The sequence below is a fragment of the Diceros bicornis genome, chromosome 24 (genome assembly GCF_020826845.1).
Source record: "Diceros bicornis minor isolate mBicDic1 chromosome 24, mDicBic1.mat.cur, whole genome shotgun sequence".
NCBI lineage: Eukaryota > Metazoa > Chordata > Mammalia > Perissodactyla > Rhinocerotidae > Diceros > Diceros bicornis.
In genome coordinates this window covers 3,505,180-3,521,239 of record NC_080763.1, presented here as the reverse complement: position 1 = coordinate 3,521,239, position 16,060 = coordinate 3,505,180, and the positions used below count along the sequence as shown (strand labels likewise).

The window sequence follows — 16,060 nt, the reverse complement described above, 5'->3', positions numbered from 1 at the left end:
TTCACAGAATGTAGCTTGGAAAAAATGAATTATGTGGTTGAAAGTAACTGTGTTTATATAACATAATGTCAAAACAGTAAGCTTTGGCTTATTTTTTTTTCCTTATTGTTAGTGACATCCAAGTTTCTTCTCCTACTCTTTACTCTCTTTTATCTCTCTCCGAACATACACACACACACACACACACACACACACACACACACACACACACACCCATAACTTGTCACAGGCAAGGAAACTGTATAGTTTAGCTTATACCAAATTAAAATATCTTTTGTATCTAGTTCATAAAAGTCTACATAACTGTGGAAAGTGTGGCTTCTGAATAAATTGGCAGTTAAATCTAACAAATTTATGTAGTAATAGTTGTCCATTGTGTGCCAGATACTGTACTCTAGAAGTTTTAAATATCTCATTTTTCTAATTTGTAGAGTCAAATATGTCCTTATTTCACTGTAAAATTCAAGCTCAAGATTCTTACTTATCACTATAGAAAGAGCAGTTCAGGATCTGCAGAGCAGAATTGTGTCTGCATTCCTGCAGATTGCCATAGAGGCAGTACTTGGTCTGGTTATAGCACCAATAGCAAATTTTATGTATGTGTAATCTTTTATTAGTGACTGAAGTATTTTGTAACCTCTCATCACCACTAACAAAATAATCCCAAAAACCTACTTCATAGTATTTGAAGGACTGAGCCTTCGTAATTTCATTGCTGTTGGAGAAGGCTGAATTCTGAATTTTTTCCTTTCTATTAATTTTCCTAAGTCTTGCCTCAGAAGTGCAAGTTCACCTTAACAACCCAGTTTAGCCACCCGAGTTCTTTACTGTTAATGCATGAAGAGCTTGGAGATGAAAAAAGATGAGTATGAAAAATAAAAATAAGTAGATTGTTTCCCTTTCTCATACTGTCTGCAAAACAGTTTTTTTTCCACTTGCTAATTCATCCTATGGAGATCAGTCATCAGTGTGGTCTCATCTCTGGACCCATCTACTTGGAATCTTGTTTCTCTTACAATGAAAGTTAGAATTTCGTGTGTCCTTACTACTACACTCTAATGAAATGTTAAACGTAGCAGGATATTTCAGTTTTCTTCAAAGTGCCCTAATTTTATGAGTCAGTCATTTAAATAAGTCTGATAAAAAGAACATGGTTTATTTGTATGAGTAGATTTCTGTTATGGTTTTGAGTGTGTGCTGATTCTGGAGTAGCAGTCTGGGATAATATAGTAACATTTGTTTGCTAGCTTTAAGGACATACATTGAGTGGTAAAATTCTAAATAGAAACAACAGAAAATTGTTAATCTTTTAAAACACTTTTGCATCATAATCTTTCAAAATGATTCTTTGAGGTTCATTAGAAGAAAAATTGATTTTCTAAAATATACTATGGCGTATTAACAAAGATTCTAAGTTCAATTCAGTATATAGACTATTGTCATAAATTTCCAGCCTTTTTATTTGTTATTCAGTATTATGTGAAAGATACATTTGTCTGCTAAGATGTGACATGTGACTTTGAGGATTATGGGAAATTTTGTAGTACATTTGAAAATTATCACTGATCTTAAGGAAAGAACATTTGCCTTCAAGAAAGCCTTCATTGTTAGAAAAATAACTCAAATTTACCACAACTACAAAGATAAAAAAATATTGTAATCTTTTATTTTGCTTCTTACCTCCAAGTTTCTGAAATTCCATATTTCATTAATTTGAGGGAGAAAAAATACCTTTTCCACCTAGATTTTCTCATGTACATATAATAAAGCCTTGAGTCTTCATATTATCAGATTTTGAATGCTTCCATGTACAGATAGTACTATGCTAGGCACTTGTGTGAGGAGATAGACGGGGTTTCGACCCTCGAGGAGTTGTAAACCTATTGGTGAAGCAGAGCCTACAGAAGAGAACAGTCACAGAAAGGAAGTTCAGATAACACAATGCCTAGCACACATTCTGAGAAGAGGTTTGGAGTATAGAGAGATGGTGATCACAGTGCAGTGGAGTTACTCAAATGGGGCTTTCTGGAAAAATCCCATTTAAAAACTAAAAACGTTTTAAAATATTATATTCAGGAACTCTTATTAACTGCTCTACAAGAATTTCAGAAACGAAAGAAAACTAAACAGTGTTCTTACTGTTCTTGCCTTGAAGGACATTAAAATAAAACACTAATTCCTTTTCTTTCAGACGTTATCTGTGCTTTGGTTAGGGTAGCTGTTGCCACAAATACATTGTATATATTTAATATTTTCTCCTCATTAATTTTCCTACTAATCTCAAAGTAAGCATTGAATTAAATAGATTGATGAAATTTAGCATAACTTGTTTAGCATACAAATAAAGATAACCCCCCAAAACATAACCACTATTTGTGATTTAGATACTTTTCATCTAAATTTCATTTCCTCTGAGAATTAAAATGAAAATTGATTCTCTTCCCACGCCACCTCTTAGGCTAGGAAACATTTATCTAGCAGGCTAACAAGAGCCTAGAGTTTCACTGGGGATGAATCGTACAAATAAAATGAGGCCTTCAAATAAGTAATACTGTAAATACTTAAACTTAGTACTAGATTAGCGTTTCATCATTTTGTAATTTAATATCGAAGCAGCAATCAGTAAAAAACAGGTGAACTAAATGGGTTAGTCCTGTACCTCACTCTGGCCAAAAAATGCATAACCTCAGTTCAATCATGAGAAAACATCACATAAACTCAAATTGAGGGACATTCTACAAAATAACTGACCAGTACTCTTCAAAAGTGTCAAGGTAGTAATTAACTAGACAGGGGGAATCCTTTCACAATGTGTAAGTATATCAAATCAGCACAGTGTACACTTTAAATATCTTATAATTTTATTTGTCATATTTGTCAATTATACCTCAATAAAGCTGAAATTTTTTTTAAGTGTCAAGGTCATTACAGACACGGAAAGATTGAGGAATTTGTCACACTTTAGAGGAGACTAGGGAAACATGACAGTAAAATGCAACATGGTACCCTGGATTGGATCCTAGAACAGAAAAGGACATTAGTAGAAAAACTAGAGAAATCTGAATAAAGTCTACATTTTAGTTGATAGTATTGTACCAGTGTTCAGTTCTTAGTTTTGATAATTGTATTATAGTTATGCTAACATTAGGGGAAGCTGGGTGAAGGATATATGGTAACTCTCTGTCCTATTTTTGTAACTTTTCTGTAAGTCTAAACTTATTCAATGATAAAAAGATTTTTTTTAAAAAGGCCATGGATGGGCCAGCCCCGTGGCTTAGTGGTTAAGTGCGCGCACTCCGCCACTGGCGGCCTGGGTTCGGATCCCGGGTGTGCACCGACGCACCGCTTCTCTGGCCATGCTGAGGCCGCGTCCCACATACAGCAACTAAAAGGATGTGCAGCTATGACGTACAACTATCTACTGGGGCTTTGGGGGGGAAATAAATAAATAAATAAAATTATTTTAAAAGGCCATGGAGGAATTAAAATAAAATAATAAAAAATATTTAATTAACCCAAAAGAAACCAGGAGAAGAGAAACAAGAAACAAAATACAGATGGAACAAAGAGAAAATAAATGGGAAATGGTAGACCTAGATTCACCCATGTTAGTAACTGCAGTAAAAGTAAGTGAACTAAGACTCTAATTAAAAGGCAGAGAGTCCAAGACCCAACTATATACTGCCTGTAAGAGTCATGCTATCAATATCAGGTCACAGGTTGAAAGTACAAAAATGGACTTTTTACTGTTTAATTTGGGGTGCTATGACAGCATAAGTATTGGTGGATCTGTGAGGATTTATAACATTTAACAATTTGGCGTGTAAATGTGTGTTCCTATCACTGTTGCTGGATAAGGCTGTCCTACACTGTGATTACAGAATTTCAGAAGTCAAAAAGGTGTGGAGCAGAGGAGACGAGAGAGGAGGAGTGCTGACCCCTTCTAACCGGCTTTCCTTTTCCCTCTCTGTGGTGACTAAGAGGATTCCCACCTTCTAGCTTTTAGTTACTACTTAATTTTTATAAATGTGTCTAACTAAATTGTCTGAGATACAAGAAGATGGCCAGTTTTCTCACAGTTGGCAGGTGTGAGATACGCAAGCCTGCTTCCTCTGAAGCTGTGTTGCTCCAGGTTGCCAGCTATTACGCAGGGAAAAGTTAGGAGTTGTTCTGTTCTAGAGATTAGTATGTCATCAGCTACCCCTTTTTTGGGGTAGGGACATACTCTGTTGCTTTCAGAATTATATAATAAAGAAAACTTCTTTGAGATGAATTATAGTAAGGAAATTTATTGGAAATACTTTTAGTGCTTTAAATCTTTTTCAGTGCTTTGTAAGACTTTACAAAAGAATTTTTATTAAATGTTAGCATTTAATAAGTTAGCATTTTCAGTTGTATTTTGAGTTTTTGTATACTTGCTAGCACCACTTAAGAATTCCTAACTAAATCTTTATTTTAGAAAAGGAAAAAATTAAGGAATGCTTTCTGGCACTTGAATCTCCTTTCACAGTGATCCCCGTTTGGGTTGACGGTAAACCGTTTTTGCCTCTACTGTACTTATGGTGATACCCCTAATTCTGTGCCCTGGGTTGAAAAAAATTAAGCTCTCTATGCTACAGGTTGTTGTAACAAATAAAGCAAATGGCTTTCAAGTGAAAATAAGAATTGAATTTGAGAAGAAGGTAAAGAATCATATCTATTTAATTTTGTGAAAATGTTTTAAATAAATATACTTCCCTGTTTTTAGTATATTGAGGTGTTTGTCTTTTTTTAATTCTTTAATACTATTCCTTTAGAAAGAAAAGCCTTTCATTTTTGAATCTTGACTAGCTTTCTGAAAGTGTTTGCGTAATTTTAAAGTGTGTTCAGATAGTCCATATGTTTCCCATTAGTTCTCTTTTAGTGAAAGGGAATTGGTTCATGTTACTTTTACTAGTAGATTTATAAAATCTAGGTTTTGTTTCTTTGAGTAGTCAAGTCTCACATGTATGCCAGTTTGATCTACTTGGATATGTTAGCTTTTTCCTAATGAATTTTTTGTTTGGAAATGTTTCCTGCAAATGGTACATCTGCTCCTCAATAACTGACCTGAAGGCACACGAAAGAAGAAACATTTTCAGCGAAGAAAATTGCTTCAGTTGTCATTTTCCACCGCTTTGTGACAATGAAATGTTTTATAATCCTGATGTTACAACCCAGCTTTTAATCCTAGTCTATAGTTTTTTATAGCCATCAAATTAGTACATATAGTTAAGTGCCTTGTAAGCATTTCTCAATTAGTTTTATTGCACAAATCTTTAAATATATTTCATCTGTATATACAATATATTTTTAAAATAGTTCTAGTACTATACAACAGGAATTAAAATTTTTGTATTGGAGCAGTATTTAACCTTTGAATGTCACATTAATGTAGAAGGGAGTGAGGATGAAAATCAAATGTATAGAACATAAATTTGAACTAAATCATAAAGGTTCTGTGGTTCATTAACTGAACTGTTAAGAAACTGATTTGTAAGGTTCAATTTCAAGTGGATTTTTAAATAATTGCTTATTTAAAACATAAATGTATTGATGTATAACTTAGCAATATTTGACAGGGAAAATGTTGACTTTAAGGTTATCTACTGATTTGCCAAATATCAGGTCTGTGTCTGGCTGTACACTATGTTGTCTGTTTCATGCTTACAGGATGTCACAGCATACATTTTTACTAATGACTTTTTTTCATTATTCTATCCTTAATAAATCTTTCATTGTTTTATCACTAATAAATCAGTTAAAAGTAGAGTTTCCAATATGGTTTTTTGGGGAAAAGTTTCATTTTTAAAAATCTTTAACAACTTGAACAAAGTTGCAGAAAGAATTTTTGTTTCTGTGGGAAGGCTCCATTTCCACTTCAGTAATAGAAGGCATCCAGTGGGATGTATACTGTGGTATCTTTTCAGGAAAGCTGCATTAGATGTTTAAAATGTTATTTATTACATTCTCAGTTTGCACGTCAGCTGTTGGCTATGTCATAGTCACAAATTTGGTGAAAGTAAATAACCTTAGTATTGTAAAGATGAGATTTGTAAGTCTCTTCACATACAAAAATGCCATGTTCTGTTTTTATTCTATCTTTGTAAAGATATTAAAAATGGTGCTTGCATAGTTGTCTTTAATTGATAAATTTAGATATCATTTGCCTTTTTCCTTTCAGTAAAAGTAGAGCATATATTTGATAAACATTATTAAACTAATGTTTTGCTTCACTGATTTTTGATGAGAAATTATATAAATAAAGCATTTAGAATAATGTTTGTCAAATACAACTCATTTTTCAAAGTTAATACGACAAAAAGGCAAAATAGCAGACCTCATTTAAAATTTACTTTGAAGCTCAGTGTTTTTGCTTTCTTAGTTGTCTACCACCTCCCTCCCTTCTCCCTCCCTTCCCTGTTCAAATGGAGAGGATATAAGGAGAGTACAGATGCGGCAGGTCTTAAACGAAAGCGTTCCCAAGGTACAGTAATTGTAGTTTTATTTCTCCATGTAGTTATGTTCCTGGCTTATAGCATTCAGTTGTATTTAAAGCATAGAAGTTATTAGTTTTTTAGAAATGTATCCATTGTGCTATTTTGCGTAGTGTTACTTAATTATAAGAGGTATAAACATTTGTAAACAACGTGTATAGTCCAGTAATGGGATGTTGCCAGTATTAAGATGTTTTACCTTAAGAGACAATATGTGATGATTTAAGGAGGAATGAAATTTTATTGACTTAACACTATTCTCTTAATATCTTGATCTTGTAGTTTCAGTGTTTTAAGCATATGGTGCTCAAAACTGTTTTAACAAAAATGTGGTTTAGAAACATTAGATTAAAAGGCTTAAAATAGTGACTTGGATCAGACGTAGAATTAGAAAAGTAAATTGTTAAACACTTGGAAAAGGTTTTTTTTAATTTATGAAAAGTTCTTTTATTTAAAAAGCTGAGTTTGTGCATTGTATTCTTTGGAACTGAAGATATTATTAATGTTTGTTACATTAATTGTATTTGGTCTTGCGTTCAATGTTAGTAATGTTGGCAGGTAAGTAAAATATAAATTGATTTTTCATAAACGTTTGAAATGATATTTGTGACATAACTAAGAAGTACATTTTCCTGAAAAAGATTTAATGTTTTATATATTCCAGTAGAGAATAGGTTTTCATAAAAATATCCTGTGGTCTTGCATCTTGACCAGGGCTGTGTCCTTTCATATTTAGCTTGAGGTTATTTTCAACCCATCCTCAGATCAGAAGAGTTAGACTCTACCAGTAACCAGCTGTTAATCTCTTTGTACCCCCATGTCTTTCCATATAAATGGGAGATAATATTTTGCTTAAGGGTGATTTTAAGAAAATAAATTAGGCATAGTGATTTGAAGGTGCCTGGTTTTCTGAAGATGAGTATATGAATTTTTCTTACCTTTATACCAGAGGAAAAGTTTAAGTCCTTCAAATAGAAAAATTATCAGATTTCAAATTTGGTGGACGTGCTATGACAATTTTCTTATTCCGTTGCTTCCGCAGACATTTCTGAATTCATGATACGTGTCAGGCACTGTGCTAGGTATACTGTGTTTGGTTCTGGTGATACAAAATGACCAAGACCTAGTCCCTGCCTTACAGAGCTTACGTATTTCTGGAACACATAGGTTTGTTTTTTGGGGTTTTTTTTCGTTTTTTTTTTTTTTAGAGCTCATTTTCACTAAGCGTACCTCAGTTACAGAATTGCAGTAATCATACTGATTTGAACATTATAGTAGAAAAAAATTTCTTTGATTTCTTATTAAAACTTTGGATCTTTCAACTTTGGATTTCTGTTATGGTGAGCAATACTCAGTGATAATTGGCTTTAATATCCATTCCAAGAATACCTTACATTCTAATAAATTAGATTATTCTCTTCCCAGTTTAAGGTAATTTTTTTTCCTCTGAGTCTTGTTTTGCCTTGCCTGGAGTGAAATTTTCACAGATCCAAAAATAAAATCAACAGAAGGAATGGAACTTAAGTTTCTGTGTAAAAGTTATTGAGGGCTTTCAGTAGCTTTCAGTAGCTATTGAGGACTTTGAAGGTGTATGTCCCTTAGACCTAAGGAATGGTCATATCACCTGGGAAAGCAGTTCTTTAATAATTGAAACATATTAACTACATGTTAGAGTTTAAAATTATGGTAGTTAAGCCAGTATTTCCGTATTGTTCTGAAAGTTGCCATTCCCTGTAACACGGTTAATCATTTATAAAATAAAGTCCGTATCCATTACTTCATTCACATCAATATGTATTTCTGTGAAATATGTTTTTATTGGACTAAGTTCAAATATTGATTCCAAAATCTGTGTATTATAATTTTTCACACAAATGAAGTTTGTATTGGAGAACCTTCAAATTAGTTTTTCTTTTCTGCAACAGCCATTCATAGTTTCAAGTTGAGTCGAAACCATGTGGACTGGCACAGTGTGGATGAAGTATATCTTTATAGTGATGCAACAACATCTAAAATAGCAAGAACAGTTACCCAGAAACTGGGATTTTCTAAAGGTAATTGTTATAATATTACTATAGTTCGTCACATTTTTGGGAATCTGACTTTTCTCTTATATTCAAAATAGACTATTCAAATTCTATTTTTAGTGTATTTTAAATATGTATTAAATTCAGTGACAGTTACTGCCCTGATAAATGAAATTTTATTAAGATAAAAGTGTTGAAATGTATTCATCAATGAATAATTATACATTTAGAATGATCAGACAAGGTTAATAAATATCTTTTATACTTCTAAAAAGCACAAATGCAGTCAAAACTGAGGCAGTCATGTGAAAATAAAACATAGCAATTGAAACATACTGTCAAGGAAGATGAAGACTGAAAATTCTCCATTGGATTTAGTGAAATGGAGGTCATTGGTGACTTAGATGGATTGATGGGGTAGAAGCCAGGTTGGCATGGTTTGAAGCTTACGTAGAAGGTGAAGAAATGGAAGCAGTGAGAATAGACAACTCTTTAAAGAAGTTTGACTAAAAGAAAGAAAAGAGGGAATGGTACCTGCAGAAGATGTGAGAGCATTATCAAAAAATAAATTCTTTCAGAAATTTTGAAGTCTGATATAATTGTTTTACTATCCCATTTTTTGTTTTAATTTCTTTGCTAACAGATGTGCTAAGATATCTTTTTATAGATTCATTAGTCCATTTTATTAGTTTTGTGAATTATCTTATATGTTTAGCCCATTTTGCTATTTGAATGGTTGTCTTTTCACTTTTTGGTTAGTAAACTCTCTTTCTATACTTTGGTAATTAACTTATTGTGCATCGTATTTTGCAAAATTTTTCCCAGTTTGTCATTTGTCTTTTATCTTTGCTTCATGGCATTGTTTTTAATAGAAAAGGTTTTAATTTTTATGTGTTCGGTTTGTTTTTTCTCCTGTCCTTTTCTTTCTCCTTATGGTTTCTGGCTTTGGTGTCATGTCCATTTCAGCAGTTTATATCAGAGCCAATCAATATACCTCATCTTACAAATCTTATCCCCTACAACCCAGTGAAATTTTTTCAAAATCTTCCTTTTACTTCTTTATTTCTTTTAATGTATTGTGAAAATGCTATTTCTGTAATAAATAGTAAACTTAGAATCATAATTTTTCTACAGCATCAAGTAGTGGGACCAGACTTCATAGAGGTTATGTAGAAGAAGCCACATTAGAAGACAAGCCATCACAGACTACCCATATTGTATTTGTTGTGCATGGTATTGGGCAGAAAATGGACCAAGGAAGAATTATCAAAAATACAGCCATGTGAGTTCTTTGATGAATACATTCTCCATCTAGTCTAGAATCCACACTTTTGTCCAGGGTATAATAGAGTTTAATCATTCCCACCACACGTTTCTCCAGTGCCAGCTGTTCTAATATCTCTTAAGTTGTAGATGAAGTTTCTGGACCAAATTTTGAGAGTGATTATGTCTAGATGATGATGGTACTTGTTCGATTTTTCCCCCTACAACATGCAGAAGAGGAGAGATAAGAAAGTCATTTTAACTTAATATATTGTTAATTTACATTAAACTAAAGTTGAAAGCAAGAAAAAAGTAGTTTTAAGTTTGTGTCTTACTCTCTGAACTGCAGAAACTGAGAATACCGCAGAGTTGCTAATTCTGAAAAAGCTAAGAATTGTTTAAATTGTTAGCAGCTTAACCTGTCCAGTTAATTACTGCTAGAGGAAACTGAACTCTGCGTGTTACACAGAGAGCAGTGGATGCTTTACCAACACACCAGGCAGGTTATTTACGTCACTAATTTATTTCTATTCAGCTTTATTCTAAAAACTCTTTAGGATATTATTGGGAGGAGGGCTGACTGTATTTGTGTGTTTCAAAAATGTTAAGGACTGTGTTAAAAGGAAATGTTAGTGTTAAGCGTTCCACCACAGATTTGTCTCTGAACTAGTAGCCAATATAAAGAAAAATCTGATCAGATTTATGATGTGATGAGAACAAATCAGTTGTTGGTGAGAACACAGTTTGTCTGGATCTGAGGCTTCAAGTAAATGTATTTCTTGAGTTCTTATAAAGCAAATACTTTGTGATCTCAGGAACTGTGTCTTCAGCAACATCTCCATAATAGTACAATGTTGAGTGTTGTTTCACTTTTTGTTGTAACACCTCTTAATACCACCTGACGAATTAAAGTAAAAGTACAGTTCAACTTAAAAAAAAAAACTTCAGGGGTCGGCCCAAGGCATAGTGGTTAAGTAGGCCCATTCCACTTTGGCTGCCTGGGTTTACAGATTCAGATCCTGGGTGCGGACCTACACCACTCGTCACCCAGGCAGTGGTGGCAATCCACATATAAAGTAGAGGAAGATTGGCATAGATGTTAGCTCAGGATTAATCTTCCTCAAGCTAAAAACGAGGAAGATTGGCAACAGATGTTAGCTCAGGGTGAATCTTTCTTAGCAAAAAAAAAAAAAAAGAAAACTTTCTCAGGTACTGCCAGGCCACCCTGATCCTTGTCAGTCTCCATAGCTTGTATTACAGAAATCTCTTCCCTCTGATTCTGATCTTATTTTCTGATGAGTTGCACATTACTTTCAGTAGTATTTTATTCTGTGTCAAGATGCTAATCTTTTGCTTGGATATCTAGGAACCTAAGAAGTAGGTTTAATAGCATGTTCTCTTGGAGCTTTTGCTAAATGGGAAGATACTAGCTTGATTTCTTTGGGTGCAAGAGAGGGAAAACCTAACCCAAACAGGCTTAAGCCAAAAGGAGGAGTTAGTAGCTCATAAAACTGAAAAGTCTAAGATTTGCCAAACAAGTCATCAAAATCCAGAAACCAGTTTTTATCTGCTCTGCCCTCCTTCATTTTTGAGCTATTCTTAGACATCTCCTGTGGTTCCAGGTGTTTTATATCTTGTGTTCATGTTCAATGAGAAAGAATAGGTCTTTTTTTTCCAAAAGTCCTATCTAGTCTATGCACTTCAGTGACTGATGATGTCAGTCCAACTGTCTAAATCTACACATGTGGCCAAGCAGGGTCTGATCTGTCAAACTTGTCATCTTCTCATCCTAGAATCAGATTGAAGTTGGCTTTAATCATAGCCATAGGGAGAGCTAGAGCCACAGATAAAAATCAAGAGCTGTTATTGGAAGTAGGATGAATGAATCCAAGGGTACTCAAAAAAAACAAGGGTCCACTAGAGAGAAGATTGCCATCATTCCTTCAGGGACAGGTTAATTTGATGGGAAACTCCCCACATAAATTAGTAATTGAAGGAAAATATTCAGACAAAAAGAGATTCTGTTTAATAATAAATGGGGAAATCCAGAGGCTTTCTTACCCTTTCCCTGCTTTCTTCCATTCCTAGGTTAGTCGTCCAGGACTTTAAAGAAAGTAAAATTAACTTCATCCTTGTCAGTGCCATTCTTTTTTTTTTTTTTTTTAAGAGAAAAACATTTATTTATTTTTTATTTTTTTATTATTCTTTTTTTTAATTTTTTTGTTTATTGCAGTAACATTGGTTTATAACATTGTATAAATTTCAGGTGTACATCATTATACTTCTATTTCTGCATAGATTACATCATGTTCACCACCCAAATACTAATTACAACCCATCACCACACACATGTGCCGAATTATCCCTTTCGCCCTCCTCCCTCCCCCCTTCCCCTCTGGTAACCACCAATCCAATCTCTGTCTCTATGTGTTTGTTTACTGATAACCTCAATGACAGAGAATCCAAAATAGCTATCATAAAAAAGCTCAATGAACTACAAGAAAATACAGTGAAATCAGGAACTTCTTCACAAAAGACATTGAAACCATAAAGAAAAACCGATCAGAAATGTTGGAGATGAAAAACACAGTGGAGGAGATAAAGAAAAATCTGGAATTTTTAAAAACAGAGCTGACAAGGACAAGAGGAAAGAATTAGCAATGTTGAGGATAAAAATGCAGAAATGCTGCAGATGGAGGAGGAGGGAGAACTAAGACTAAAAAAAAATGAAGAAATTCTCTGAGAAATATCCGGCTCAATGAGGAAATGCAACATAAAGATTATAGATATTCCAGAGGGAGAATAAAGGGAAAAAGAGACAGATAGCTTGTTCAAAGAATTGATAGTGGAGAACATCCCAAACCTGGGGAAGGAGCTGGAAATACAAGTGAATGAAATCAATAGATCTCCTAACTAGATCAACATGAGAAGGCCCTCTCCAAGGCATATAGTAGTAAAGCTGGCAAAAGTCAATGAAAAAGAAATAATATTAAGAAGAAGAAGACAAAAATAATGTACAAGGGAGGGAAATAATAATAATTAGAGCAGAAATAAATGAAATTGAAACAAAAAAAAAAACAGTACAAAGGATCAATAAAACAAAGAGCTGGTTCTTTGAGAAGATAAACAAAATTGACAAACCCTTAGCCAGACTCACTAAGAAAAAAAGAGAGAAGGTTCGAATAAATAAAATTAGAAATGAAAGAGGAGAAATTACAACAGATACCACAGAAATACAAGGGAATATAAGAGAATACTGTGAAAAACTATATGCCAGCAAATTGGACAATCTAGAAGAAATGGATAAATTCTTAGACTCATACAGCTTCCCCAAAACTGAATCAAGAAGAAATTGAGACCCTAATAGACCAATCACAAGTAAAGAGATTGAAACAGTAATCCAAAACGTCCCAAATAATAAAAGTCCAGGACCAGATGGCCTTTCTGGAGAATTTTACCAAATATTCAAAGAAGACTTAATACCTATCCTTCTCAAACTACTCCAAAAAATAGAGGAAGATGGAACACTTCCTAACACATTCTACGAGGCCACATCACCCTGATGCCAAAGTCAAACGAGGACAATACAAAGAAGAAAAATTACCAGGCCAGTATCCCTGATGAACATAGCTGCAAAAATCCTCAACAAAATATTGGCAAACCAAATACAGCAATACATTAAAAAGGTCATACACCATGATCAAGTGGAATTTATACCAGGGACACAGGGATGGTTCAACATTCGCAAATCAATCAGTGTGATATACCACATTAACAAAATGAGGAATAAAAACCACATGATCATCTCAATAGATGTAGAGAAAGCATTTGACAAGATACAACATCCATTTATGATAAAAAAAAAAATCTTTCAACAAAATGGGTATAGAAGGAAACTACCTCAACATAATAAAGGCCATATATGACAAACCCACAACCAATATCATACTCAGTGGGAAGAAACTGAAAGCCATTCCTCTGAGAACAAGAACAAGACAAATGTGCCCACTCTCGCCACTCTTATTCAACATAGTAATGGAAGTGTTGGCCAGAGCAATTAGGCAAGAAAAAGGGATAAAAGGAATCGAAATAGGCAATGAAGAAGTGAAACTCTTGCTGTTTGCAGATGACATGATCTTATATATAGAAAATCCTAAATAATCCATTGTAAAACTATATCAACAACCACAGCAAAGTTGCAGGGTACAAAATCAACTGAGAAAAATCAGTTGCATTTCTATATGCTAATAACGAACCAACAGAAAGACAATTCAAGAATACAATCCCATTTACAGTCACAACAAAAAGCATAAAATATCTAGGAATAAATTTAATCAAGGAGGTGAAAGACTTATACAATAAAAACTGTAAGACATTGAAAGAAATCCATGATGACATAAAGAAATGGAAAGATATCCCAGGCACATGCATTGGAGGAATAAACATAGTAAAAGTCCATTCTACCTAAAGCAACCTACAGATTCAGTACAATCCCAATCAGAATCCCAATTACAGTCTTCATGGAAATAGAACAAAGAATACTAAAATTCGTATGGGGCAACAAAAGACCCAGAATAAATAAAGCAATCCTGAGAAAAAAGAACAAAGCTGGAGACATCACAATCCCTCCCTTCAAATATACTGCAAAGCTGTAGTAATCAAAACAGCATGGTACTGGTACAAAAACAGGCACACAGATCAATGGAACAGAATTGAAAGCCCAGAAATAAAACCTCACATCTACGGATAGCTAATCTTCAACAAAAGAGCTAAGAATATACAATGGAGAAAGGAAAGTCTCTGCCGTAAGTGCTGCTGGGAAAACTGGACAGCCACATGCAAAAGAATGAAAGTAGACTGGTTTCCTTCACCATACACAAAAATTAACTCGAAATGGATCAAAGACTTGAAAGTAAGACCTGAAGCTATAAAACTCCTGTAAGACAACATCGGCAGTACACTCTTTGGCGTCAGTCATAGAGGGATCTTTTCGAATTCCATGGCTACGCGGACAAGGGAAAGAAAAGAAAAAATAAACAAGTGGGACTTCTTCAGACTAAAGAGCTTCTGCAAGGCAAATGAAACCAGGATCAAAATGAAAAGACAGTGCACAAGCTGGGAGAAGATATTTGCAAAACATGTATGTGACAAGAGGTTAATCTTCATAATATATAAAGAACTCACACAACTGAACAAGAAAAAAACAAACAACTTGATCAAAACATGGACAGAGGATATGAACAGTTTTCCAAGGAAGATATACAGATGGCCAATAGGCACATGAAAAGATGTTCAACATCACTAATCATCAGGGAAATACAAATCAAAACTACATTAAGATATCACCTTACACCGATGGAAGACAATACTCCAAGCTAATGGCAAACAAAAGAAAGCAGGTGTTGCCATACTCATATCAGACAAAGTAGACTTCAAGATAAAACAGGTTAAGAAAGACAAAGAAGGGAAATATATAATGATAAAAGGGACACTCCATCAAGAAGACATATCACTTATAAATATATATGCACCCAACATAGGAGCACCAATGTACATAAAGCAACTATTAACAAACCTGAAAGGAGAAATCAACAACAACACAATAGTAGTAGGGGATCTTAACACCCCACTTACAGCAGTGGATAGATCATCCAGACAAAAAGTCAATAAAGAAATAGTAGACTTAAATGAAAAACTGGACGAGATGGACCTAGTAGACATATACAGAGCACTCCATCCAAAAACAGCTGACTACACATTCTTCTCAAGCGCGCATGGAACATTCTCTAGGATAGACCATATGTTGGGAAACAAAGCAAGCCTCAATAAATTTAAGAAGATTGAAATCATAACAAGCATCTTTTCAGACCATAAGGCTATGAAACTGGAAATGAACCAGGAAAAAAACACTGGGAAAGTGACAAAAATGTGGAGATTAAACAACATGCTACTGAACAACCAATGGATCATTGATGAAATTAAAGGAGAAATCAAAAACTATCTGGAAACAAACGAAAATGATAATATGCCATATCAAACCATATGGGATACAGCAAAAGCGGTCCTGAGAGGGAAACTCATAGCGATACAAGCCCACCTTAACAAACAAGAAAAAGCCCTAATAGGCAACCTTAAATTACACCTAACAGAACTAGAAAAAGAAGAACAAACAAAGCCCAAAGCCAGCATAAGGAGAGAAATAATACAAATCAGAACAGAAATAAAAGAAATTGAGACCAAAAAAACAGTAGAAAG

General features: G+C 34.0%; 1 protein-coding gene across 9 annotated transcripts in view; it reads left to right on the top strand.

Moving 5' to 3' along the window:
• The window catches only part of DDHD1 (DDHD domain containing 1), a 107,310-nt gene that overhangs the window by 30,599 nt on the left and 60,651 nt on the right, over positions 1 to 16,060 (top strand). For 5 of the 9 annotated variants that reach the window (XR_009223667.1, XM_058566938.1, XM_058566940.1 and 2 more), the window contains 3 exons: positions 6,404 to 6,505; positions 8,441 to 8,569; positions 9,677 to 9,824. Coding sequence is in view for 8 of the 9 variants with exons in the window: in XM_058566938.1 (XP_058422921.1) it covers positions 6,404 to 6,505; positions 8,441 to 8,569; positions 9,677 to 9,824 (379 nt within the window). In the remaining variant the exon portion in view is untranslated. The remainder of the gene's footprint in view (positions 1 to 6,403; positions 6,506 to 8,440; positions 8,570 to 9,676; positions 9,825 to 16,060) is intronic. The other 4 variants (XM_058566945.1, XM_058566942.1, XM_058566943.1 and 1 more) reach the window with 1 other exon arrangement.